The sequence below is a fragment of the Suricata suricatta genome, chromosome 1 (genome assembly GCF_006229205.1).
Source record: "Suricata suricatta isolate VVHF042 chromosome 1, meerkat_22Aug2017_6uvM2_HiC, whole genome shotgun sequence".
Classification (NCBI taxonomy): Eukaryota; Metazoa; Chordata; class Mammalia; order Carnivora; family Herpestidae; genus Suricata; species Suricata suricatta.
In genome coordinates this window covers 76,554,399-76,580,077 of record NC_043700.1, presented here as the reverse complement: position 1 = coordinate 76,580,077, position 25,679 = coordinate 76,554,399, and the positions used below count along the sequence as shown (strand labels likewise).

Below are 25,679 nucleotides of genomic sequence, written 5' to 3'. Positions count from 1 at the left end.
GGGGGGGGGGGGGGGGGGGGGGGGGGGGGGGGGGGGGGGGGGGGGGGGGGGGGGGGGGGGGGGGGGGGGGGGGGGGGGGGGGGGGGGGGGGGGGATGGTCCTTCAAAGCTAGAGGTCTTATCCCCTCTGCCCCCCAGGCACTTCCTTTCCCGCAGTGGTGGGGTGGGCACTTGTTGGAGCTTGTGCACCTCCCTCCAGCTCTGGACGGAAGGCCGGAACCCTACCTTTCATATGGCAAATGGATGGCTGACCTCCTCAAACTGCCTTTGCCAAGTGGAAAGCTTGCTTCTGTACAGCTGTTAATGATAACAGTTTCCCTGCGGCCTTTTGAAGCATTTTCTTCTGCTCTAAATTTTTTTACCCTCCAGGATGCTGTGATATCGTTGGTGACAAAGTATCAGTCCCCAGCTGCTGAGCTCCTAGGGAGCACAGCTGCAGTCAGAACCTTGGTCTCCTGACAGCGGGGGAGGCCTTCCTGAGATACGGACCCAGCTCCCGATCACAGCTGTGCCGCCCATTTAAACTCCCAAACCAAGAAACTTCTGCAAAGAGGAGAAGATAATCCACTTCACAAAACTACTGTAAGGAATAAGAAACAAGACATGTGGAAAATTCTCCAGCCAGGAATCAGCTAGTAGATGTCTGATAAATATTAGTGGTCCTCCCTCCCCCTTGGTGTCCTCCCTTTCTGTATTGTGTCCATAAAAATTTTAATACAAACTGGTGGCGAACGGCATGGCTCCTCTGAACCCAGGGGAGAAACCAGTTTGGGGACCAATGTGCAACACGTGATTGGGGCCCGATGGCCCCCACACAGGCGGTGCTCTGAGGGAGCCCCACATAAAGTGACCTACCTGGTGGTCGTCCGAATGGTGTTTTCTTTTGTGTGATTGTGCTCTTTGCTCACTTTTTCTGTAAGGAGAAAGAATGAAATATGTACCTCTCAGGTCGTTCTTACTCAATTTGTATCTTTTTTTTTTATTACTAGTTTATTGCCAAGTTGGTTTCCATGTAACACACCCAGTGCTCTTCCCCACAAGTGCCCTCCTCCATCACCACCACTACCCCATCCCTTTTAAGGCTCAAGCAGAAACTCCCTTAACATTTCTTTTTCCCTCCTGCAGTTTTCTTTTAGTTGCTTTTGCAAATAGACAAGCTCTCCCTGTCTTACACGCAAAGACAATCACAAAAAGCATATCAAGAGCCTCCACAAAAATACTTCAGTAAAAACCAATCAAAGGGAAATAGTTACTAACAAATTTCAAGAGTGTTGTCTGATTTTAATGAGGCCTTAATAAGTACATATACAGAGAGATGTGCACAAAAACAGTTATTTCTACTATATCTTTCCCCAGCTGAAAATTTCTGCTTTCTTCTGATTCAGCACGAAAACTGCAGTGGTTGCAAGCGTTCCGCTTCTGACTTTGATGACAACCTTTAAGCATTCCGTATTGTCAGGCCCCTTTGTGAGAGGGGATATAAAAACAGCCACAAGACCTCTGGGTTCTGCAGTCATCGAGCGCGTATTCTGATAAATGTCACAAGGGACAAAAAATATCATTAGCCAAGCAGGGGTAAACCCTCCCTTACTCTATCTTGAAGTCTGTATCCACCAGCTGTCAGAAATTATTTAATTAGCTTTCACGAACACAAAAGTTGAACTCCGGCCTTCCCGATCCAGTTCAAATGTGAGGATTCTGCCCTGTCGCAGCACTCAATGGCTCAAGTTTGCAGAGAAAACCTGGCCAACGCTGCAAGGGTGTCAGATTTCCACGGCAGGGCAAGTAAGAAACTCCTGATCTTACGGATTTGTGAAGACATTTAAACAGGTATTTGGGAAAAGGAAAGATTTGCAACATCTATCCAATACTTTGTAACACTCGTCTGAAGCTGCTGCATGTGTGCTGGCTTGGACAGTTGCTTTCTGTCTGCTCAACAACGACCATAGGGGTGAATTTGGATTCAGAGGCAGTGTTCTTTCAGAGAGCAGGAAATCAGGGCTCAAAGACTTGCCTGAGGTCCCCCCGGCAGTGAGCCGCAGTGCCAGGGTGAGAACTCTCGGACAGAAAGGTTTTCGCTGATAGTAGACAGTGATAATGTACTGTTAGAGACAGAGACTTTCTGAAAACAACCACACTGGCCTCACTTGCGCAAATTTAGCTGCTAAGTAATTTTCAAAGTTACATTGTTTTTAATGTTTATTTATCTGTGAGGCACAGAGAGACAGAGCCTGAGCAGGGGAGGGGCAGAGAGAGAGACATAGAATCTGAAGCAGGCTCCAGGCTCTGAGCTGGCTTCAGCACAGAGCCCGACCCGGGTCTCCAGCTCATGAACTGGGTCTCGAACTCATGAACTGTGAGAGAGATCATAACCTGAGCCAAAGTGGGACACTTAAACGACTGAGCCACCCAGGCGTTCTCAAAGTTATATTGTTTTTAGATACGGTTTCAGCCTGCTTTAAGAAAAGAAGCATCTTGTATGATTTGGGGCTTTTGGGAGCTTGCAAAGATCTACGTGCCCCGTTAAGTTTACAGAAGTAACTATTTCCGTTACTGCAGAGCTTTGCACAAATACAATCCTTGTTTGAGAACTGGGAGGTGAACATTTTCAGGACCAACTGATAGTTTCAAGCGCTGGGGTGTGTCACCAGGCTCACAAGAAGGTGAACTATGATGGCATGCAGATTCTAGCAGCTCCTTTTCTCTTCCCTGATATTTTTCTGAGCAGGGAAAACAAGTGAATACTTAAATAATGAGGCATCTCATGGTGTTTTGAATATGTTATGCTTAACAAAACAGAGTTTATCACACATTAGTAACAAACTTTACCAATGCATGAACTTCCCTATGGAAGCCAGTGCCTGACTACTGGCAAGGTACGTGTATTTCTTATGAATCTGAATCCTGTGTGTATATCTTCGATCTCAATATGTTCAAATAATAAGAGCATATTAAATTTGTTAAGGACAAACAGTATGCAGCCTGAAAGAGTTAACAAAGGAAAAAACAGGACTCCCTTGACTGTTCTATCAGGACACTTAGCTGAGCTGGCAATTCCTACACCTATAAATTCCAAGTATTCAAAGTAGAAACAATTGCTTTACAGAAAATGCTCTATAAGGCTATAGCTGGAAAGAGTCCTCATATTTTCCTTTTCCTTGATTTTTTCTTTTTCTTTTTTTCTTTTTGGCAAGATACAGTACAATCTCCTTAATTCAAACCACACTAATTTGGAATTCATGGTAATTCAGTCACTGTTGGAGTAAACTGAAGTTTATCTTTTGAGCATTAGGGGGGAAAAAAGACTGTTAATCAGATCAACTGCCTAAGCAAAATTAGAGGTGAGATGTTTAGCCTAGTCAACAGGGATCATTTGCACAGAACTGAATAGAGTTCTAATTTCAAATGATTCTTAACTATTTATTAAAGAAAGTTTGGCAGGAGTTCTACTTGGCAACGTTTTATTAACTGTTAGTTTGAGTGGCAGCATGTGTGTTAAAGTAACAACATTGATTTCTGTCTGAAAAATCCTATAATGCAGGTGTTTTTTTACTTTGTTAGAGTGGGTTTCCTTCCCATTATTCCCAATTATTGACATTTTCCTGCACAGAAACGTACCTGACAGTTGAAAGAGAAGCTCGGAAGCCATCTTCACAGAGATATCCTGACTGAAGAGGTTTCTCTCTGGGGGCATTCTGCCCTCTGGCATCTTCTGTAAGGGTTCGGTTTTCTCTCGCCCGATTAAAGTGCTATAGCCGACATTCCGGCTGGGTGATACCGAGACATGTGAGTCCTGGATGTCAACCTCCATGGGCTCCTCTTTAATCTTGACCATCTGAGTTTCCTTGTAGCTCTCCGCTGCAAGCAGGTGGACGGGGAGAGACAAGAACACCATGGTTTTAAAATTCTGAACCGAATCCAGTTTCTCGTCACAGAGAGAACCATGAGGTTTGCGTCTGGGAGCAGGTGAGAAGAGCACCACAGCTGACGAGAAACAGTTTCAAAAACTACTAACTCGTCCAGCCCACCTGGTTTCCTGAAAAGGTAGGGGCGGAAGCTGGGAGAAATAATGAAGTGACTCGCCCAAGGCCACGGCAGCGCAGCGGCAGCAGAACTAGGCCTAGCTCTCCAGACCTAGCACTCGGGCTCCGTGCTGGGGTCCCCTGGCTACTCCCCCAAGTGCTCCATCCTCTCTGCCATGCGGCTTTCAGAACTAACGGGAACATGGCGAATGCTCGTCTTTGTTTTAGAACTTATGCAATTTCAGCAAATCAAATAAAAACAAGCATATTAATATTCTGACTGTCTCCCTCTGTTTTTAAAGCCCTGACCAATTTTTCTTCTCTCTCTTTGAGGACACCTAAATTAATAAAGGGTAAATAGGCTCGATTCAACCGAGACATTTATACCTTGCTGGGAGCCAGTAATCCTCAAGACCACCTAGGAAGTTAATTGTAGCCCAAGGATCAACGCTTAGAAAAACAGCAATCTTACAGGTTATAATAATGGTTCAATTTACTGACTGTTGTAGCTTTAGGTGTGACTATTAGATGTTTGATCTTTAGTCTGAAACATATATTCGCCTTATAAAGTCGAAATGTCTTTATGTCCACGCAGTCTTTAGAGCTAATGACAGAGCATTAATTTGGGTCACTTTAAAAAGAGCACACTTTCAAATCAATAAGCATTTACTAGTAGTAACTACAGCGTACTCAGCATTCTGGGAGGAAAAAAAAGAGGAGACAGACAGATAGCAAATAATAGCCCCTCAAAATATGTCTACATCCTAATCTCAGGAAGTTGTGAATGCCACCTTATTTGGAAAACATGTATTTGCAGATATGACTAACAAGTATCTCAAGATGAGACTGTTCTAGATCATCCAGGTAGGCCCTGAATCCAGTGATAAGTGTCCTTATAGATGAGGACAAGACACAGTGGAAAAGGGCATGTGAAAACAGTGCTTTGGACTGAAAATGTGCCCCACTCCACCTCCAAATTAATATGTTGAAACCTCATCCCCAGTATGATAGAATTTGGAAGGTGATGAGTCAGGAGGGTAGAGCCCTCATGCATGGATAAGTGCCCTTATGAAAAAGATCCCAGAGAACTCCTAGATAGCAAATACGTGGGCTCCCTGATTTTGGACTTCCCAGCTTTCAGATCTGTGAGAAATAAATTTTGGTCATTTATAAGCCACCCAGTCTGTGGAATTTCGTTGTACCGGCCTGATCTGAGCAAGACAAGAGAGTGGAGTCGTGTAACCACCAGCCAAGGTCATTGCTGTAAGCTGGGGTGGTGAGAGAAAACCCTGCCTTCCTTACAAAACACGAGATAAGTGAAAGCCAAGTACTTGTACAGCTTATTGAGTTGTAGGAAAGAAGACAGAAGAGCATTTCTAATTAAATGATTACAGTTAATATAGTGTTGTCAATAAGAGCTTATACACAAAGTGTGCTAATTGTTCCTTTTTCTTCTTGACATATTACACATGCTTTTCAGGGAAAATGACTTGTGTTTTTGTCAGCAACTAAATTGCAAGCAACTGTTATGTCTAATTTAGATCCCTTCCCCCTTTCCCTATTCTTGCCAAGCTGCTGTTTCTCTGTACATCTGTGAAACTCATAAAAACCAAGTTCATTGATTCAATCATGGTGAAAAGAAAAGAAAAGAAAACATAAAGCTTTCAAAGTTACACACTTAGCTTCTCTGCCTTGACTTGTGGTCCACCTGCCTCTTTCTGGAGTACTGACTCTACCCCCCTGGTAACCCCTTAGGGATCTGGTGACCTACCAGCCACTGTGGCCTCTAGCTAGCTACCTCCCTCACAGGTGCAGTCACAACACACATTTCCCTTGCTGTGTTCCCTCAAGTACTTAATATCTGGAAGCTAAACAGTGGGTCAGTGTCACAGGTAGGTAATGATGTCTCTGAACCCTGCAAGTCACTCCAAGGCTTGAAGACAAACCCAAAAACATACCACAAAAGGATTCATTTAACTTTTAAATAGAATCTCAATGATATAAAGTGCAAAGCTGGAAAGAAGCTCCATTATCCTTATCTTTTTCTGTCTCCTTTCCCCAGCGTTGTCCCTGGGTTAAGAATCATCTGGCTAGGTGTACCACTGACTTGAATGGTAACAGAGGTTTTGAAAGTTACTTGGGATAATTTCAAGTATGATTTACATGAAGGGTTGTCTGCCCTTTCTTATGATAACTCTTGACCTTTCAAAAATGCACAAAACACTGATTACTGATAAAAAGCCTTTAGTATTTTTAATCTACCTGATAGACTCGAGACTCACGGAGAAGAGTTTTCAGACTGACATCTCAACGGGCAAGTGAGGCAACATATAAGAAATATTTTGGTGCTCCCTGCTCTTCCATGCAAGAGCATTATTGCTAAATGTTGCTGTTTTGTTTTTTTGTTTTTTGTTAAAGCAGGTTTCTCAACGTCAGCACCGCTGACACTTGGGGCCAGGTACTTCTTTATTTCGGGCGGCTGTGCTGTGCATTCGGGGATGGTTAGCAACCTCCCTGGTTTCCATCACTAGATACCAGTAGCACCGTCCTCCAGATGTGAGAACCACAAACAACCCCAGATGTCGCCAATATCCTCCTCTGGGGGAGGGGCAAAATCACCCCACCTGAAAAACACTACTCTAAAGTTTTTGCGACACTTTGGGTTTTGGCCCCTTCCCCCAAATTTAATCAGCACTCGAGGCAAATAAGAAAGAAAAGCTGCTCTTAAGTTAGAGCTTAGGCTCCCCCACATACTAATCCCATTCCAAGCTCGTATGGACAGGCTAGCATAGGTGGCAGGAGACAGATCCCAAGTTGGCAAGAGATCCCCCAGGTCCTCTCTCCCCTTGGCTTAGGGCACCCTGGCGAAACAACTGGTGAATTAATCATTTCACTCTTTGCTTTGACTCCCACACCCAGAAACACGCCTCCCCACCCAGGGGTTACTCTTTCCCATCCTCTTCCCTCTCTTCCCGCACTGTAAATCCTTCTAGAATCTCCTCCTAAAATAATAGGACAAATACTAATTTTACCCCCAAGTGACCTGTTCTGCTATTCCAAGAAGGAAACTGGCACATGGAAAAAGATGAAAGACAAGAGGGTTAACAGTAGGTTATGCTTGGGATGTGGCCCGAAGGTGACTGTTCATTGCAATGCTCGTTTGTACCTTGTAATTTTTCTATGATAAATATGGATATATGCCATAAGAGGTGATTATTTTCTCTTTAAGAGTATTTAGAGGGTCATCTGAGTAGCTCAGTTGGTTAGGCAACTGATTTGGGCTCAAGTCATGATGTCACAGTTCATGAGTTCTAGGCCTGTGTCCGGCTCTGTGCCTACAGCTCAGAGCTGGGAGCGAGCTTCAGATTCCGAGTTTCCCTCTCTCTCTCTCTCTCTCTGCTCCTCCCCCCTCGTGCTCTGTCTCTCTCTCTCAAAAATAAATAAGTATTAAGAAAAAGAGAACTTAGAACACTGTGTATGCCCGGTAGCCTAGGAAGAAGGGGTTTGCAGATTAGGTAAGTCCTATTCAAACTCTGCTTGACAGAGGGAAAAAAGCAATGAGAACGCAGTAATATTGTCTTCTTTACTTTCACAAACACAGTACACGTTAGTAATTATGAAGCAGGATTATGTCATTCATTGGTCATGTGGCCATTCTGCCATTTTTAAAATGTCCACAATGCACTGCGTACTATGATAGAGGCTGTGTGGGATCCAGAGGCAAAGAAGGCATGGTGTTGGCCCCCAAGCACTTAAGTCTAAATGCACGATCAGACAAGTATAAACAGCCCTCCACTAAAAGGGGTAAAATTAAAATACAGTGTGGGAAGACGAGTCAAGGAAGAACGGGAACCAGAGCACAAAGGCGGAATTGTACTCCACCTGAGTGTTCGGGATGTCATGTTTTCTGGTTTGGCTGCGGGGCCAGAACGGGGAGGCGGAGCCAGCACCTTGAATAAGCCAGACTCGTGGGGTAGAATATAAACATAAAAGCAACTCTATTTCTGTCTTCCATTGTCTCTTTAAAATGCCCCGTTGAAAGAGCTCCTCCCCTCTGTCCCTGGGTGAGAGAACTGAGGTAGGCCCATCACCTGGTAATTCTTAGATAATTCAAACCCTGATGGTCCTCTGAACAGCAAAACAGTCCTGATTCGGAATCCAGAAGGCCCAGTCCCACGTGTTGGTCCACAGCTCCGCCTTCTGCAAGGGTGAGTCCTTGCCCTCCCTGGAAGGGTCGACAGGTAGCCTTTTGGGAGGAAGAGATCTGCTTCTTGTCTCTCTCTTATTACCTTCTCCCCAGCACACAAGTGGCCCTTTCAGACACTAGAAAGAAGCTGGAGAAGGAGGGGGAGGGAGAGGGGAGAGAGGATGGAAAGGTTTTTGCTAGCCTCTTCTAGAACGGTTCAACCTGTTAAGGCCAGCAGGCACTGCTCTCTTGGGATTCCAGCATGGGGTCTTCAGAGATTTTTTTAAATGTTTTATTTATTTATTTTGAGAGAGAGAGAGAGAAAGTGGTAGAAGGAGAGGAAGAGAGAGAATCCAGTCTGAGCTGTCATTGCAGAGTCTGACTCAGGGCTCCATCTCACACCTAGGAGATCATGACCTAAGCCCAAATCAAGAGTCAGATGCTTAATCAACCAAGCCACCCAGGCACCCCTCTTCAGAGACTTTAACTTCGAGATGATCCTTCCCCTGTAGTTCCCCTTACCTGGCTGAACTCCCTCTTGTCTGGGGTCCCTTATTCCCTCCACTGACCCGGGAATCTGCCTCTCTGCTTCTGTCCCCCACTGAGGCACCGCCAATCATCCAGGCAGCCCCACTGGAAGGGATGTAAGACAACACCCATGCCATCTGTCCTGGGAGACAATGGTCTACCCTGGGACCATGGTTAACAGCCCCCTCTTTACCCGATCCTACAAACAGCGCAAGCTCAGAGCCCACCCAGCCCTACAGCTCTCCACTTCCCACCTTCTAGATTTCCCAGGCAGACGTGGGACACCAGCGCACTAGGCTCGCCTCCTGAAAAAAACAGGACAAACGCCCCAGCGGGCATCCCATAGGCTGTGCTCTCTAGATCTGGGGTGAGGTCAGTACCCCTTCCCTCATTCCCACCACCTGCAATGGGGGGAATCACAGCACAGTTGTCTCCAAGATTCCCTCACCCCCATCTTCAACAGTCTCTCACTTTTACCCTCTCAGTTCGGCCAAGAGGTCCAAGAGTTGTGGGGGGGGGGGAATACACATGACATAAAACTTACCATGTTAGTCATTTTTAAGTGTACAGTTTAAGTATATTCACACTGTTGTGCAGCCATCACCAACCATCCATCTCTAGAATTTTTCACCTTCCCTAATGAAGCTCTACCCACTAAACACTAACTCCCCATTCCCCCTTCCCCTCAATCTCTGGTAACCACTGTTCTATTGTCTGGCTCTATTTCCTTCCCCCTCCCTCCTTCCTCGCTTTGTCCCCCTTCGCCTCTCCCTTCCTTCCCCCTCCCTCCCTCCATCTCTCCTTTCCTTTAAAATTCTTCATGCTGGAGCCTTGGTGCTGAAGCCAAATCCTCCACTGAACAACTGTTTAACAAAGAGGGTCACTTTATATTCCAGAGAAATAAAACTGGAGAGCTAGGTAGGGGCAGAGTGCAGAATCTTAGGTGGGGACCCCGGACACCCGCGGGGAGTGGGGGCCAGGGAGGAGCCGGCCTTGGGGGGGTTGCACAGAGGAGGAGCACGATCGGGTTGCACTGCAGAAGGCCAGCCTGGCAGCGGCCCCTGGAAGGCCTGGAAGGAAGTGGCAATGAGGGCAGTTGTCAGGAGCTTACGGTGGTAATCCAAGCAAGGAGAGGGTGAGGGCCTCAACTGAAGGTCACAGAGACAGAAGAGATTCACAGGATCCTCTAGAGGTTGAATGGGGAGGAGCTGGAGGCGGCTGGCTGGGAGTCTGAATAAAGAATGAAGAGGCCACCGTGAGAGAAATTACAATAAAGTTTGTACACGGCCTGGATGAGGGGTAGCGTGATTTAAAAAATAATTCTATGATTTCTAAGCCTTCAGATTTGGAAGACACCATCATCAGGAGTAGGAAAATAGAAAGGTTGAGTTGGAGAGAAAGACAGAGGGAAGTTTTCCATTCTGTCTTGGCTAAGTACTTAGCCAGGAAGTGGAGGTGGAGATGGCTGTGGGCAGTAAAAGGGGAGTCACCAGTGATGCACAGACCAGCAGTCATCTGACTCCAGAGGACTTGGGGAGACCCCAAGGAAGGCAAGAGAGAGAAATGGACTGGGAAGAACTGTTACCTCTACTTTTAGGAGGAGGAAGAAAGTGAGGGAAAGAGAAGAGGGGCACCTGGGTGGCTCAGTTCATTGAGCATCTGACTTCGGCTCAGATCATGATCGTACAGTTTGTGATTTGAGCCCCGCAACGGGCACTGTGCTGACAGCTCAGAGTCCATTGGGCTTCTCTCTCTCCCTCTCTCTCTGACCCTCTCCCTCTCGTGCATGTTCGTGCACACACACATTCTCTCTCTCTCTCTCTCACTGTCTCAAAAATAAACAAACATTAAAAAAAAAAAAGAAAAGAGGAGGAGGAAAGGGAGTGGTCCAGCATGGTGTGTTCATGGAAACCCGGAGAGAAGGAGAGAGGCACCCCGGCACCTTCATAAGAGCCTCCTGAGCTTCTGCCTGTGCCGCATTCCTGCCCTGGGGCTCCTGCGTGCTTACACGATTAGCTCTGTCCCCACCAAAGCCCCAGCCCCCTGCAGCCTCCCTCAGCACACCTCCCCGTGCCTTCGTGCTCCTGTGATGCTGAAATATCCGGCTGCCTGAACATGCCATGCTGCTCCTGACCCGATTCCCTCTAAAACACCCCAATCACATCCCACATCCCATCCAGATTTCAAAAGTACACTTGGCCCCTGAACAACTCCTCTGCCTGCAACTGAAAATCCACACATGGGGGCGCCTGGGATGCTCAGGTGGTGAAGCGTCCGACTTCGGCTCAGGTCACCATCTCACGGTTTGTGAGTTCGAGCCCCGCGTTGGGCTCTGTGCTGATGGCTCAGAGCTTGGAGCCTGCTTCAGATTTTGTGCCTCCCTCTCTGCCTCTCCCCTGCTCATGCTATCTCTCTCTCTGTCTCAGAAATAAACATTTAAAAAGAAAGAAAATTGACATGTACATTTTGACTCCCCAAACCTTAACTACTAACAGCCTGCTATTAACCAGAAGCCTTAACGATAACATAAACAGCCGATTAACATAGGTTTTGTATGCTGTATCCACCCTAACTATTCTTACAATAAAGTGAGCAAGAGAAAAGAAAATGTTATAAAATCATACGGAAAAGACATTTACAGCACTGTACTGTATTTACTGAAAAAATCCCTGCATACGTGGACCCATGTCGAAGTGAGCCTACACAATCTGCCTGTGTCACTCAAGGGTCACCTGTATTCAGGTGTCCCCTCTGTGAGTAGCCGTCCTTTATCTTGGTAGAGTGACACTCTCTCTTCGCTCTAACCTAGCTCTAGATTGTATGACCCCTGCAATGGTTATGCACCCATGCGTATCCCCTCTGGGCCAAACTGGCAGGGGCGAGCTAGATTCTTACTCGTCTTTCATCCCCAAGACATTGCATAAAGCCTGGCACATTCGATACGCTTTGTGGGGTATCCATCACATGTGTCACCTGGAGCACAGCATGCAGCAGGCAGCGAGGCTGTCCTCTGTCTCTTGACTCCTCAGTCTGCCATAGACACTCATCCACGCAATGAAGTTAAAAACAAAATATGAAAGGATGGAACATTGCCTAAAGCACTGAAATAGACAACGAAAATTGATCCAGGAGGTTCACTCTCCAGACGGTTCACCGTCATGATCCCAAACTAGCATTTTAGAATAAGAAGAAGCTAGGGCACCTGGGTGGCTCAGTCGGTTAAGCATCTGACTTGAACTCAGGTCATGATCTCATAGTTCGTGAGTTCGAGCCTCACGTCGGGCTCTGTGCTGACAGCTAGCTCAGAGCCTGGAACCTGCTTTGGATTCTGTGTCTCCCTCTCTCTCTGCATCTCCCTTGCTCATGCTGTCGCTCTCTCTGTCTCTCAGAAATAAATAGACGTTAAAAAATGTTAGAATAACAAGAAGCTTAAAAGAGTAGGTAGGAGCAACGCCAACTATGTTATGTGGAAACAGTCCACTTTTGAGAGTGATATTCCTGTCAATTAGATAAATTAAAAATCTTTCATCTCCAACTTGCCATCCTCAAAGCTACAGGGTTCTTGTTGGTCATAAACACACGGTGTGGGTATAAAACCTGTAGACAGTGGTTTTATTATCAATACCCTGCGAACAACAGTGCAGGACAAAAGGACCAGGTGAAGTGACATGAACAACCAGGAACAAGAAGTGAGATCACATGGTAACATCCTCTCACAGGCCTGGGGCCGCTGGCATCTGATGAAGGCGGCTGCTTTCTGCCTTTGCTTTCTCTTGCCTGACATTGCCCTTGCCAAAATCAAAATGAAATGAAGAGTTGAGCTGGGTTTCCTGGGTCACTTAGGGAAGGGCCAAGTCCCAGGCCTGCTCGGGCAGAGGTGAGGACGGAGGCAGAAATGGAAACACTATTCCACAGTCTGATGCTATCCGTCGGACTCTTTCTTAAGCAGTGTGAGAGTGAGGCCAGCCTCAGCCCGGCCACCATTCCTTCACCCGAAGACGGAGGCTGGGTCTCCAGCGAAATGGAGATAAACTTAGCTCCAATCTTCGTATGGGAATTAAGAGTCCGAGTCTTAGATGCAGAATGTTATTCTTCCTTTCCTCTTTGTGAGCCTGCCCTTGTCTTTCTGAAGCAGCCATCACTCAGAACACAAGCACACGCATCCTGACACAATTTCCTGTTCTTTAGGGGATTGGGTTGGTATATGCTTCTCTCCGGACAGTTATATTTATATTAAGTTTCATTTTTCTCCACAGTGTGGCCCTTGGTTCATTTCCAGGATGCCTAGAATACAGGGGGCCTCAGCAGAGAGAAGCCCCCGTTCCTGCTCTGAGGAATGAAATCCAAGCCTCAGGCTTTGCATGGGTGCTGCCACACCCCCAGAGAGAGCCAACATAGGCTCCCATGAGCTTCCTACTCTCCCTGTGGGCACACTGCTCATCGGCTCCTGGGGAAAAGGGGAGGAAATGCTCCCCATGAAAGAAAACAGTGGTGTGGCAGATCTTTCTCTAGTCCTTCAAAGAATGTACAAGAACCTTCAAAAACAGTATTTTCCACCAGAAGAGCCCTACATGACCTCCAGTACACACACACACACACACACACACACACACACACACACATTTTTGATTCCTAAAATAGTTTCAAGGATATTTTATCAGAATTGGCCTTTTGAATTGACTCACCAAAACTATAAATCACGTAGTGTCTGTATCAGTATAGTGTCTGGCAATCCAGGAAGGAGGACTCACAGACATGTGATGATTTAGCTGGGCACACTAGAATTCACAGTTCACTAGATAGAGGTAAGCAGGGGGTCAACTTAGAACCAAGCTTTTAAAAACATACAATGAGCGGGGGTGTCCTGGTGGCTCAGTCTGTTAAGTGCCCGACTTCGGCTCAGGTCATGATCTCATGGTTCGTGGCCTTGAGCCCCGCATCAGGCTCTGTGCTGATGGCTCAGAGTCTGAAGCCTGCTTCAGATTCTGTGTCCCTCTCTCTCTCTGCCCCTTCACTGCTCACACTGTTTCTCTCTCTCTCAAAAATAAACATTAAAAGAAATGAAAATTAAAAAATATATATATATCCGATGAGGAACACCAGGTGATCCATCTGAATCTGCAAGGACAAATACACCCTAAAAAATGGAACTTGAACTTTAAAGGTAATGAGTTAGTGAGACCTGGAAGTTCTCTTTCAGGCGTCCAAGAAACCTTGTTTCCCATTAGAGCAAAGCCCTTGATGCTTTATTCTTCAGTCAACTTTTAAACTTGTCTTCACATCCTCCACACCAGCAAGCAGTGCAACAGGTTCTTGCCTGAGATATCTCCGCTGGGCATTTGTGGGTATTTTCAGATGGGCCACAAAACTGGGACCACTGTCTAGCACAAATTTTGGACTCGATTCTGAGTATGACGTTACCTCGTGTTAGTGGACACAGGAGGCTCACGTGACAAAAAGGAGGTCCTTCCTTGGTCATGCAGAAGACGATCATGAGTCAGAATATGTCCATGACACTACACAAATTCTGCATTCAATTTCACTCGTGTCCAATGACAATCAAGCATTCAAACACTTTGGTCACTGGGGGCTCCCGGAGAAAAGCTTCTCCTACCAGCAGATGATGTAGGGTGGCTCAGTCATTATCTTTTGACCCCTGAGTGCCCTGGTGTTAATGTAAAACCTCTCCCAATCATCGTGTTTTCTTTTCATTTGATGATTTCACTAGAAATTAGCTAAGGAGGCGCATTTAAACTGTATGTCTGCCATTTGGTAATATTCCAAATGATCTCATTTTTAAAAAATTAACCTATTTTTCATCTAATGTCCAGAATATACTTTGCCTGTCTCCCATTAAAAAAAGAAAGAAAGAAAGAAAAAGGGTCAATTAAAGTATCTGATCTAACCTTAAATCTATTTAACATTATTATCCTTTGCCATTTAATAAATCTAAGCCTTGTCCACCTCATCTGCTGTGATTAATAGGCCTTTATATATCCCTCTATGAACCTGAATGCTGGCTGGCGGCTGGGAGGGGGTGCATGTATAGGTTTAGAGCAGAATCCCTGAAAGACTCAGTAAAATTCTTTCTGACATAAAAATAATCAAAAAAGCAGGGCCCAGTCAGTTAAGCATCTGACTCTTGATTTCAGCTCACATCACGATCTCAAGGTTTATGAGTTTGAGCCCTCTGTGCTGACAGTGGGAAACCTGCTTGGGATTCTCTCTCTCCCTCCCCCACTTGTGCATTTATTCTCTCTCTCTCTCTCTCTCTCTCTCAAAAAATAAATGAACTTAAAAAAATAACTAAAAAGTGAGGTCCATTTCTGTCAGGTGCACAAAGAGGAAGGAGAAGGACAGAGAGAGTCCCTAATACCCAGAGAGAGGAAGGAGCAAGTGAAGAGTTTTATTTCAATAACTGAGTTTTACTAAACTTATTTTCCACTAATGATAACAGAGTATAAGTATATGCCGACAAGTTTAAAATGTTTTCCTTGGGTGGTGCTAAGTATTATTGAATCATGTCCCAAGGATATCTCTGTTGAAACGTCCTTACTATTTCTCTTCCACTGGTTGATGCTTCCAGCAGCCAGGAAAGGACATGGTACAGATCACAGAACAACAGAGGTAGAACGCAGGCACTAACTAACTAGAGTGAGATACAGACAGCCATTGACAGGGTGGGAAGAGAATATAGGACCCAGGCAGGAGAAAGCACTGTCTCACTCCCCTGTGTGTCCCTAGTACCTAAAACAGGGCTTACAAAATAGCAGGAGCTCAATGTTGAATAAATGAGTAAATGAAAGAAAACAAAAATAGTAAGAAAGACCGAAGACCATAAAGAAGAAATGGAAAGATTGAGAACTCAAGAATAGAGTTCATTTAAACCCCTAAGATATCTTTACATACTTGTGCCAGGAACCAAATCCCTCATACCAAAGATAAATGAGCCTTTGTTTTTGATAAGGCACCGTCCCTATTACCATGCTTGTGGGGATCTTGGACTGCAGGTGGGACCATGTGATGGTGGAAAATGGTCCCTCTGGGCTCTTAATTCCCCATAATTCTTGGAGACATGAGTGGATGGGTATCTTACCATGTATTCTGGCTGTGTTTCAACCTTCTTTTCCAAATGTTTTTTTAAAATCAAAGCTACTTAAAGTAGCAATAAATGACTCATTTTTATTTCTCTTCCTCTCTCTCCATTCCTGTGTCCTCTCCAGTACAGGTGCTGAAGAGCAACAAAATAGCCAACCGGCAGCAGGGGGAGGTGTGTGTGTGGGGTGAGCCCTAAAGTGAGAATGAGGCCCTAGTGCTTGACCACTCACTGTTACACACAGGATGAACACTGTTGTGGTGTCTCCCAGAAAGCCGAGAAAGAGTTGGATAGGAAGAGCTTTCTAACGTAAACAATGTGTTAGGAGAAAACATTTTCAACAGCATTAAAATGGAATAAACAGGGCACAAAGGCTTTAGCACAAGTAACTGAAGGAGACCACCATTTGTCTCCATTAAATTATCCTCCTACTCCCCAGTTTTCTTTTTTATTTGCCACAGCTCTTTAAAACGAATTAAGAGAAAAAGATATGTTCTACATATTATCCAATATGTGAGCTAATACATAAGCGCTGATGAATTCCAAGTGAAGACTACTACCAATATTCAAATGCACAGTGGGAGGCTTGCAGATTCCACTCTCAAAATAAGTTCCACAAATCACTGCAACTTTACCTTTTATTCTCATTAATCCTTTGCCTCTGCTGAGAGCCTCTCTCCCTCTCGACCTGAGAGGCTATTAAGGGTACCTTTGGCTACATATATGTGGACCACAGGACTCCTCCAGTAAAGTGTCTCCATGAATGCTCCCACCTCAAAGCACTAGGAAGAATTTCTGTGAGCAGCAGTAGGGAGGTGTGTGTATAGGTGATCTAGGTGGATTTAGGGTGATGAGGATGGTAGTAGTAGGAAGTTAGGAAGTGAGTTCATAAATCATTCTTTAAACAATGACCCTCATCACCTGACTTTGGACCTAAGTTGAAATGTGGTGGGTCACAAGTATTTTCCATCACTTCTCCTCCATTTCTCCAGCTGTGGAGATAAGTGATCCAAGCATATGGCAAGTCACGGGAAACCAGGAAATGTGCTCAAATCCAGCTGCTATCCCACATTTAGAAAATAGAAAGTAAATCAACTCAGAGCACAAACTCAGGATGGTTTAGATTTGGGAAAAACAGATACATGGTGCAGTAAATAGAATTATGAAGAGGGGAGGCCAAGATCCCTTCAGAAAGAATGTCATTGGTCCTCACAACCGGATAAAGCGAAAATGCCACTTTTCAATCCTTTGTCTTCATATAGTAATAGAGGCCATTAGGGAGAAATGGAAACAAACAAAGCCTAAAGTGAGCAGAAGGAAGGAAACAATAAAGATTAGAGGAGAAATAAATGAAACAGAAACTAAAAACAAAACAAAATAATAGAACAGCTTAATGAAACCAGGAGCTGGTTTTTTGAAAAGATAAACAAAATTGATTGAGTTTTAGCCCGACTCACCAAGAAAAAAAGAGGACTCACATGAAATCAGAAATGGAGAAAATAATAAATGACACTACAGAAATACAAAGGATTGTAAGAGAATATTAGGAAAAATTATATACCAGCAAATTAGATAACCTAGAAGAAATGAATAATTTCCTAGAAACATACAACATTCTAAAATGGGATCAAGAAGAAATAGAAAATTTGAAAAGACCGATTACTACCAAGGAAACTGAATCAGTGATCAAAAAACTTCCAACAAACAAAAATCCAGGATGAGATGTCTTTATAGGTGAATTCTAACAAACATTTATTTTTTTTAATGTTTTATTTACTTTTGATACAGAGAGAGAGACAGAGCATGAGAGGGGGAGGGGCAGAGGGAGAAGGAGACCCAGAACCGGAAGCAGGCTCCAGGCTCTGAGCTAGCTGTCAGCACAGATCCTCCCGTGGGGCTCGAACCCACGAACGTGAGATCTGACCTGAGCCGAAGTCGGAGGCTTAACCGACTGAGCCACCCAGGTGCCCCTCTAACAAACATTTAAAGAAGAGGTAATACCTATTGATCTCAAACCATTACAAAATATAGAAGAGGAAGGAAAGTTTCCAAATTCTTTCTACAAGACCAGCATTTACCCAGGTAAAGACACTACAAAAATATAACTATAAGCCAATACCTCTGATGTGCATAGATGCAAAAATCTTCAAAAAACATTAGCAAACCAAATCCAACAATACGTTCAAAAAACCATTTACCATGATCAAGCAGGATTTATTTCAAGGATGCAAGTGTGGTTCAATATTTGCAAAGTAATCAACACGATATATCACATTAATAAAAGATAAATGCCATATGATCATCTCAATAGATACAGAAAAAGCATTTGACAAAGTACAGCATCTACTCATGATAAAAGCTTTAAACAAAGCAGGTTTAGAGGGAGCATATCTCAACATAATAAAGGCCATATATAAAAAACTCACTGCTAACATTATACTACTCAATGGTAAAAAACTGAGAACTTTTCCTCTAAGATCAGCAACAAGACAAAGATGTCTACTCTCACCACTTCTATTAAATATAGTACTAGAAGTCTTAGCCACAGCAATCAGACAAGAAAAAGAAAAGAAGGCATCCAAATCAGAAGACAGAAATAAAACTTGTACCATTTCCAGGTGACATGATACTATATATAGAAAATTCTAAAGACTCCACCTAAAGACTACTAGCACTGATAAATGAATTCGGGAAGGCCACAGGATACAAAATTCATATACAGAAATCCATTGTATTTCTATACACTAATAATGAAGTAGCAGCAAGAGAAATTAAGAAAGCAATCCTATTCACAATTGCACCAAAAATAATAAAATATCTAGGAATGAACGTAATCAAAGAGGTGAAAGACCTGTACTCCAAAAACTAAAAAACATTCATGAAAGAAATTAAAGATGACATAAACAAATGGAAAAATATTCCATGTTCATGGGTTAGAAGCAGCAATATTGTTAAAATGCCCATACTACAGATTTAAGACAATTGCTATCAAAATACCAACACTACTTTTCACAGAACTAGAACAAATAATACAAAGATTTATATGGAACCATAAAAGACCTTGAATAAACAAAGCAATACTAAGAAAGAAGAATAAAGCTGGAAGTATCACAATCCCAGATTTTAGATTATACTACAAAGCTATAATAATCAAAACAGTATGGTAGTGGCAAAAAGTACACACAGAGATCAACAGAACAGACTAGAAAGCCCAAGAATAAACCCATGCTTGTATGTGCAATTAATCTACAACTAAGGAGGCAAGAATATACAATGGGAAAAAGACAGTCTCTTCAGTAAATGGTGTTGAGAAAATTGGACAGCTACATGCAAAAGAATAAAACTGAATCACTTTCTTATACCATACACAAAAATAAATTCGAAATGGATTAAAAAATAGGAGACCTGAAACCATAAAACTCCTAGAAGAAGACATAGGAGTAATTTCTCTATTATTGACCATAGAAACCTTTTTCTAGATATGTCTGCTCATGCAAGGGAAACAAAAGCAAAAGTAAACTATTTGGACTACACCAAAATAAAAAGCTTTTGCACAGGGAAGGAAACCATCAACAAAACAAGAAGACAATCTACTGAACAGGAGAAAACATTTGCATATAATATATCCAATAAAGAGTTAATATCCAAAATATGTAAAGAACTTATATAACTCAATACCCCCAAAGTTAAATACCCCCAGTTAAAAATGGGCAGAAGACACGAATATTTTTCCAAAGAAGACACACAGATGGTCAACAGACACATGAAAAGATGCTCAACATCACCCAGCATCAGAGAAATGCAAATCAAAACCACCATGAGATAGCACCTTCAGTCAAAATGGCTAAAATCAACAACACAAGCAACAACAGATTTTGGCTAGGAATTGGAGAAAAAGGAACCCTCTTACACTGTTGGTAGGAATGCAAACTGGTACAGATTGTGGAAAATAGTATGTAGATTCCTCAAAAAATCAAAAACAGAATTACTATATGACCCAGTAATTCTACTACTGGATATTTACCCAAAGAAATTCTAATTCAAAAATATATATGCACCTCTATGTTATTTACAATAGCTCAGATATCAAAGCAAGCCAAGTCTCTATCAATAGATGAAGGGATAAAAAGGATGTGGTACATTTTTATACAACAGAATATTACTCAGCCATAAAAAGGACAGAGATCTTGTCATTTGTAACAGCATGAATAGACTCAGGGGTATTCTGCTAAGTGAAATAAGTCAGTAAGAGAAAGACAAATACCATATGATTTTACTCATATGTGGAATGTAAGAAACAAATGAATAAACAAAGAAAAAGAGACAAACAAAAAACTAGACTCTTTAAAACAGAGAACAAACTGGTGCTTGCCAGACAGTGGTGGGTTGGGTTATGGGTGAAATAGATAAAAAAAGATTTAAAGTACACCTATCTTGATGAGCACTGAGTCATGTATAGAATTGCTGAATCATTATTTCATACACCTAAAATTAACTTGACACTGTGTTAACATTTTTTTAATTAAAAAAAAATTTTTTTTGGAAAGAATAATAGAAGCACCTGGGTGGCTCATACAGTTAAGTGTCTGACTCCTGATTGAGGTTCAGGTCATGATCTCACAGTTCATGAGCTAGAACCCCATCTCGGGCCCCAAACTGACAGCATGGGATTTGCTCTCTCCCTCTTTCCGCCCCTCACCTGCTTATGCACTCTCTTTCTCTCTCTCTCTCAAAATAAATAAATAAAGAAGAGGAGGAGGAGGAGGAGGAAGAACAGAAGCTATAAGGGAGAACAGTTTGTTTCACTAGTTTCCCATTCTTGATCCAATATGGACACTCCCCTGCCCAGTGGAAACATGCCCCATCGCTCCCAGATTGTGGGTATCTTCCGGTGTTTACACACTGAGTGACCCATTTGAGCCCCTGTTTGGAGGATGATGGGCCACTGAGCAGCAGACAGGCTATGTGGCAGTGGAGAAAGGACTTCCTTCTTCAGAGGCAGATGTGTGACACCAGTGTGTACCCTGATGAGCACAGAACCCACTGGGGTTTAATTACACCTGTGAATAAGTTCAAGGTGAAAGGTTGGTAAGGCGATCAGGAGAAAGACCACTGTGGAATGAGAATGTTTTAGATCTCTCGTTGAGGGAAGTAGTGGTTGTGCTCTTCCTCATGAGACTCTAACAGTGGTAACATATAGTCAAAAGGGCGGGGACCTTTTTGAGAAACAAAAATTAGGATGGTACAAGAGATCCTAATGCAGGGATAAGGCACACAGCTTCTACCAGGAGGGGAAATCTGTCCCGTGTGAAAAATGGAATAGAATGTCTGATTGGTTACTCAAATATTTTCATTCACACTGCAATTGGATCCCTCCTAAAACAAAGCTTCTTCGTAGAGCTGTCACTATTGAATAGTACTTAGTAGTGGCCTCTCTTTGTCACAGTTCGTGTTATAGAGAACAGCTGCAGTCATTTATTTACACTAGAAAACAGAAAACAACACAGGAATGAGGAGGGCACTCTATCCCAGCTGCAAACACATTCTAGGTGGCACTCTTCACTTTTGCTCAGTATTATTAAAGGAAGATCTGGAACCCCTCCACACCTCATCCTACTCCACCTGCACTCCACCCCCACCCCTCAACCCGCCATCCTACAGCCCTACCCTCAGCCCTTACAGCTGTGATCAAACGCTTGCCTCTCCCAGTTCAGCCAAACAGAAAAGGAATCTATAACGAAGGTGGAGCCTAGAAAATTCCTTTCAGAGTTCTTGCCTGGTTTCTGGAAACACACGCCAATACAAATTTTCATGGCTATATTAATATATGCAGCTATGCAACGAGGAAATGATAACAGAACAAGAGCCCTTTTGAGTCCAGTCCTTCTGAGTCCCAGGCCTCAGTGTGGGAGGCGGAGGAAGCTGGGTCAAGAAAGCAAAAGGGGGAGCAGAGAAGTGATGGCCCTGAGGGGAAAAGGAGTGCCCAGAGGCGCTGGCCCTGGGGGTGTGACCCGGAAAAGCTCCAGCACTGGTGGGGGAACAGAGCAGCAACAGCCTTTCAGGTGTGTCCCTTCAAGACTTGTAAGCTGTGTGTGAAATTATGCAATGCATAGAATGGTGCATACTGGTCAAAGACCATAACACCAGTGACGGTGGGAGAATCTGCTCGAAGCAAGTTCTTTCTTCTCGCTGAGAAAACAACGGTCCTTCCAGAACTGCACATGGCTAGCTGCTACTCTGTCTGCCTAAATAGGTAAATAACACCGCTGTACCTCCATTGACTTTAACAAGATCTAGACCTTCAAGGAAATGATTCTCTTTGGTATATAAACATGCCACATTTTTACCTTATTAAAGTGATCTATTCCTTGTTTGTATAAGACATGGTTTTCACACTCTAAATACCTTCAGTTCTCACTGAGTTTTCAAGTATTAAAAAAAGAGCCTAAATCCTTATTTAAGATTTAACTCTTGGAGTGCCTGGGTGGCTTAGTCAGTTAAGTGTCAGACTCCTGATTTTGGTTCACGTCATGATCTCACAGTTTGTGAGTTCAAGCCCCATGTCAGGCTCTGCACTGATAGCACAGAGCCTTCTTGGGGTTCTGTCTCTCCCTCTATCTGCCCCTCCCTTGCTCACACTCTCTCTCTCAAAATACATAAATAAACTAAAAAAAAAAAAGTTGAAATCCCCTAGTTATGGATCTTCTGTGTGTGTGTGTGTGTGTGTGTGTGTGTGTACATACATATATACATACACATATACATACATATACATATATGTGTATATGTATACATAAACGTACACACGCATATCCCGAGAGTTGCTTAGGATATATGTGGCATGAGGACAGTGATCTGGCCATTAGTTGTAAGCCCATTACTAATCACATTTATTGTAAGTCATTTCAAAAGCTGATATACAAATATCTTTTGACATCAGCTGAATTAGAGAATGCCATGGCAAATACAGAAATCAAAGGGGTCAACTCCACTAGGGAGATCTGTATTAAATAAATTAGCTTTCATAGGCTTTATATCTGAAAATTAAATGCTGTGCTCATATAAGCAAGGACAGGCTTTCATTTTAATATTAAACTATTCTGCATTTTTACTTAATTTCTGGAATTACAGAAAACATGATGGTGCTCACAAGCAACAAAAGAAAAGAGAGAGAACCTGGACTATATCAAAACTAAAACCTTTTGTGCTACAAATAATGCCATTAAGAAAATGAAAAGACAATCAGAAGAATGGGAGAAAATATTTGCAAATTAGATATCTGATAAGGGGCTTATATCCAGAATTTCTAAGGAACTTTTACAACTCAAGACTAGAAAGACAAAAAACTCAAAAAGCAGGAAAATGACTTGAATAGACATTTCTCAAAAGACGATACACAAAATGACCAATAAGCACGTGAAAATATCCCCAGTCATCGGGAAATGCAAATCAAAACCACAGTGGAATACTAGTTCATACCCAGTATGAGGGTATAATAAAAAAGACAGACAATAATAAGTTTTGGCAAGGATGTGGAAAAATGAGAACTCTCACACGTTGCTGGTGGGAATGTCAAATGGCACAGCTGCTTTGGCGAACAGTTTGACAGTTCCTCAGAGTTACACATGGGGTTACCATCTGATTCAGCAGTTCCGCTCCTGGGTATATGCCCACGAGAAACTAACCATGAGTCCACAAAAATCCTGTACCTAAGTGATCATGGCAGCCAAAAGTTGGCCAAAAACCCAAACGTTCATCAATAGATGACTCAAGAAACAAAATGTGGTGTATATCTATTTTATACCACATATAAAATTAATATTAATTATCGATGTATTTATTCTTATAATATCCAATGGAATATTACTCAGCCATAAAAAGGAATAAAGTACTATAGATGAGCAACAGAGATGAACCTTAAAAACATTATGCTAAGTGCAAGAAGCCAGTTACAAAAGACCATATACTGTATGTTTTCATTCATGTGACATGTACACAACAGGCAAATCTGTAGAGACAAATAGCAGACTAGTGATTGTCTAGGGTTGGTGGTGGTATGGGGACATGTGAGGAGTGACTGCTAATGGATACAGACTTCTTTTCAAGGTGATGAAAATATTCCGCGACCAGATGTGGTGACGGTTGCAAAACTGTGAATATACTAGAAACCATTCAACCATACAAAAGCCAACATCCCCCAGGAATAATCATGAAACTTAACAACAAAGAACACTGAAAAAAGCAGTATTAATCTGAGGCCCACAACCAACACTATCTTGATTTATTATGTACATGTGCCCTTCTACAGAAAGGTTCCCAGATACCATTATTTCATAATAAGCTAAAGAGAATCTCTACTGAAGAGATGTTCTTTTGAAAAAATAAAATGTACATTTAATAGAGTTTTGTTCCCTGTCAACCTTAACATAAGGCATGCTTCTCAGATGGACAAAATATATTTCTTTAATTAACCATTTTTTGGGCACAGTGTTTCTCAAAACGTAGCTGTCAGATTCACTTGGAGGGCTTGCAAAAACACAGAGGGCTGGGCCTCCAACCTCAGAGTTTCAACAAGGTCCAGAGTAGAGTTCAAGACTGCATTTCAAAAATTTCCCTATCCTCCTCGACCCATGCAGATTCTGCCAGTCTGGGGACCACCCTTTGAGAAGCAATGCCTCAGCACATACAGAGCCCTGGCTGGGCAGGTCTTCGCCAAGACTCTACCAGGAAAGAAAGGTAAAAGTCATCCAAAGGCCAAAATGCATTTACATTCAATATTTAAATAGAAGCAATTACCATAATCTGCTCCTCAAACTTTTGTGGTTCACACATATTGTTTATCTTTTTGGTTCCATGCCACCCCCATTCTTGCCCACCCAAGACGCATTTCTGGGGATCCTTCTCACCCATAGCCATCTTCCGTGACCACAGCCATGTCTGCCCAGCGCGCCTTAATCCCTAGTGACAGAAGAAGCTTCCACTAGTGGATCCCAATTGGAGGTAATCAGCTGAATTTGGAATTGGGACTAAGAAATTTCTGTCTGACAAAATAAAAGGCACACTCAGAAAGCTGCAAGAAATTGCCATTCTCCACCAGGTGAAATGGGTAATCCAAAAAGTCCATCTGCATGCACAGAGAAGCAGGGATGAGGTAGAGAACGAGAGCTTCCTGGTTCCCACGTGGTCCTCTAGACCCTGGCTTCAGGGAGGGACTCACACCCTTCTCTACCCTGCGCTGGGGTTCCATAAGTTAACCCCAAACCTGTATCTTCTATTAACTCCCCCTGGCTCGCCCAAACCGGCTGAAGAGGATTTATTATGTACAACCAGAAGGCCCTTGATTAAACCTGTTAATAAAGTCAATTTGGGGGTCTCTTTCCTCTCGGTTTCAGTTCACCCCAGAGATTAAACTCACCTTAAACTTCATCATACCCAAATTTACCTGCTTATTAATATTTCATGGGGCCCCTGGCTGCCTCAGTCAGTAGAGCATGTGACTCTGGATCTTGGGGTCATAAGTTTGAGCCTCATGTTGGGGGTAGAGACTACTTTAAAAAACTATAATAAACAAACAAACAAACAAATAAATAAATAAATAAATATTTCATAGCTGAAGCCCTATCTTAATCAGGAGATTCCCTGACTCCTACATCACTATGTATTTCAAATCTAGGGCCTGCTTGGATTTCTCTACATGAGGCAATTGTAATTTATATTTCTAAGACCAGACTGGGATAAATAAATATAAATCAGAAATGAATATAAATCAATTCAGTTTTCTTCCTTAAGCAAAGAAAGAAGAAAACCTATAGATGTGTTCCAAATTTAGGTCTAGCATTAATTAGGCT

At 43.1% G+C, this 25,679-nt stretch overlaps 1 protein-coding gene across 8 annotated transcripts in view; it reads right to left on the bottom strand.

Moving 5' to 3' along the window:
* The window catches only part of ZNF827 (zinc finger protein 827), a 170,268-nt gene that overhangs the window by 75,765 nt on the left and 68,824 nt on the right, over window positions 1-25,679 (bottom strand). For all 8 annotated transcript variants that reach the window (XR_003908971.1, XM_029940440.1, XM_029940460.1 and 5 more), the window contains exons 6-7: window positions 3,618-3,857; window positions 855-912 (exon numbers count right to left, since the gene is read on the bottom strand). Coding sequence is in view for 7 of the 8 variants with exons in the window: in XM_029940440.1 (XP_029796300.1) it covers window positions 855-912; window positions 3,618-3,857 (298 nt within the window). In the remaining variant the exon portion in view is untranslated. The remainder of the gene's footprint in view (window positions 1-854; window positions 913-3,617; window positions 3,858-25,679) is intronic.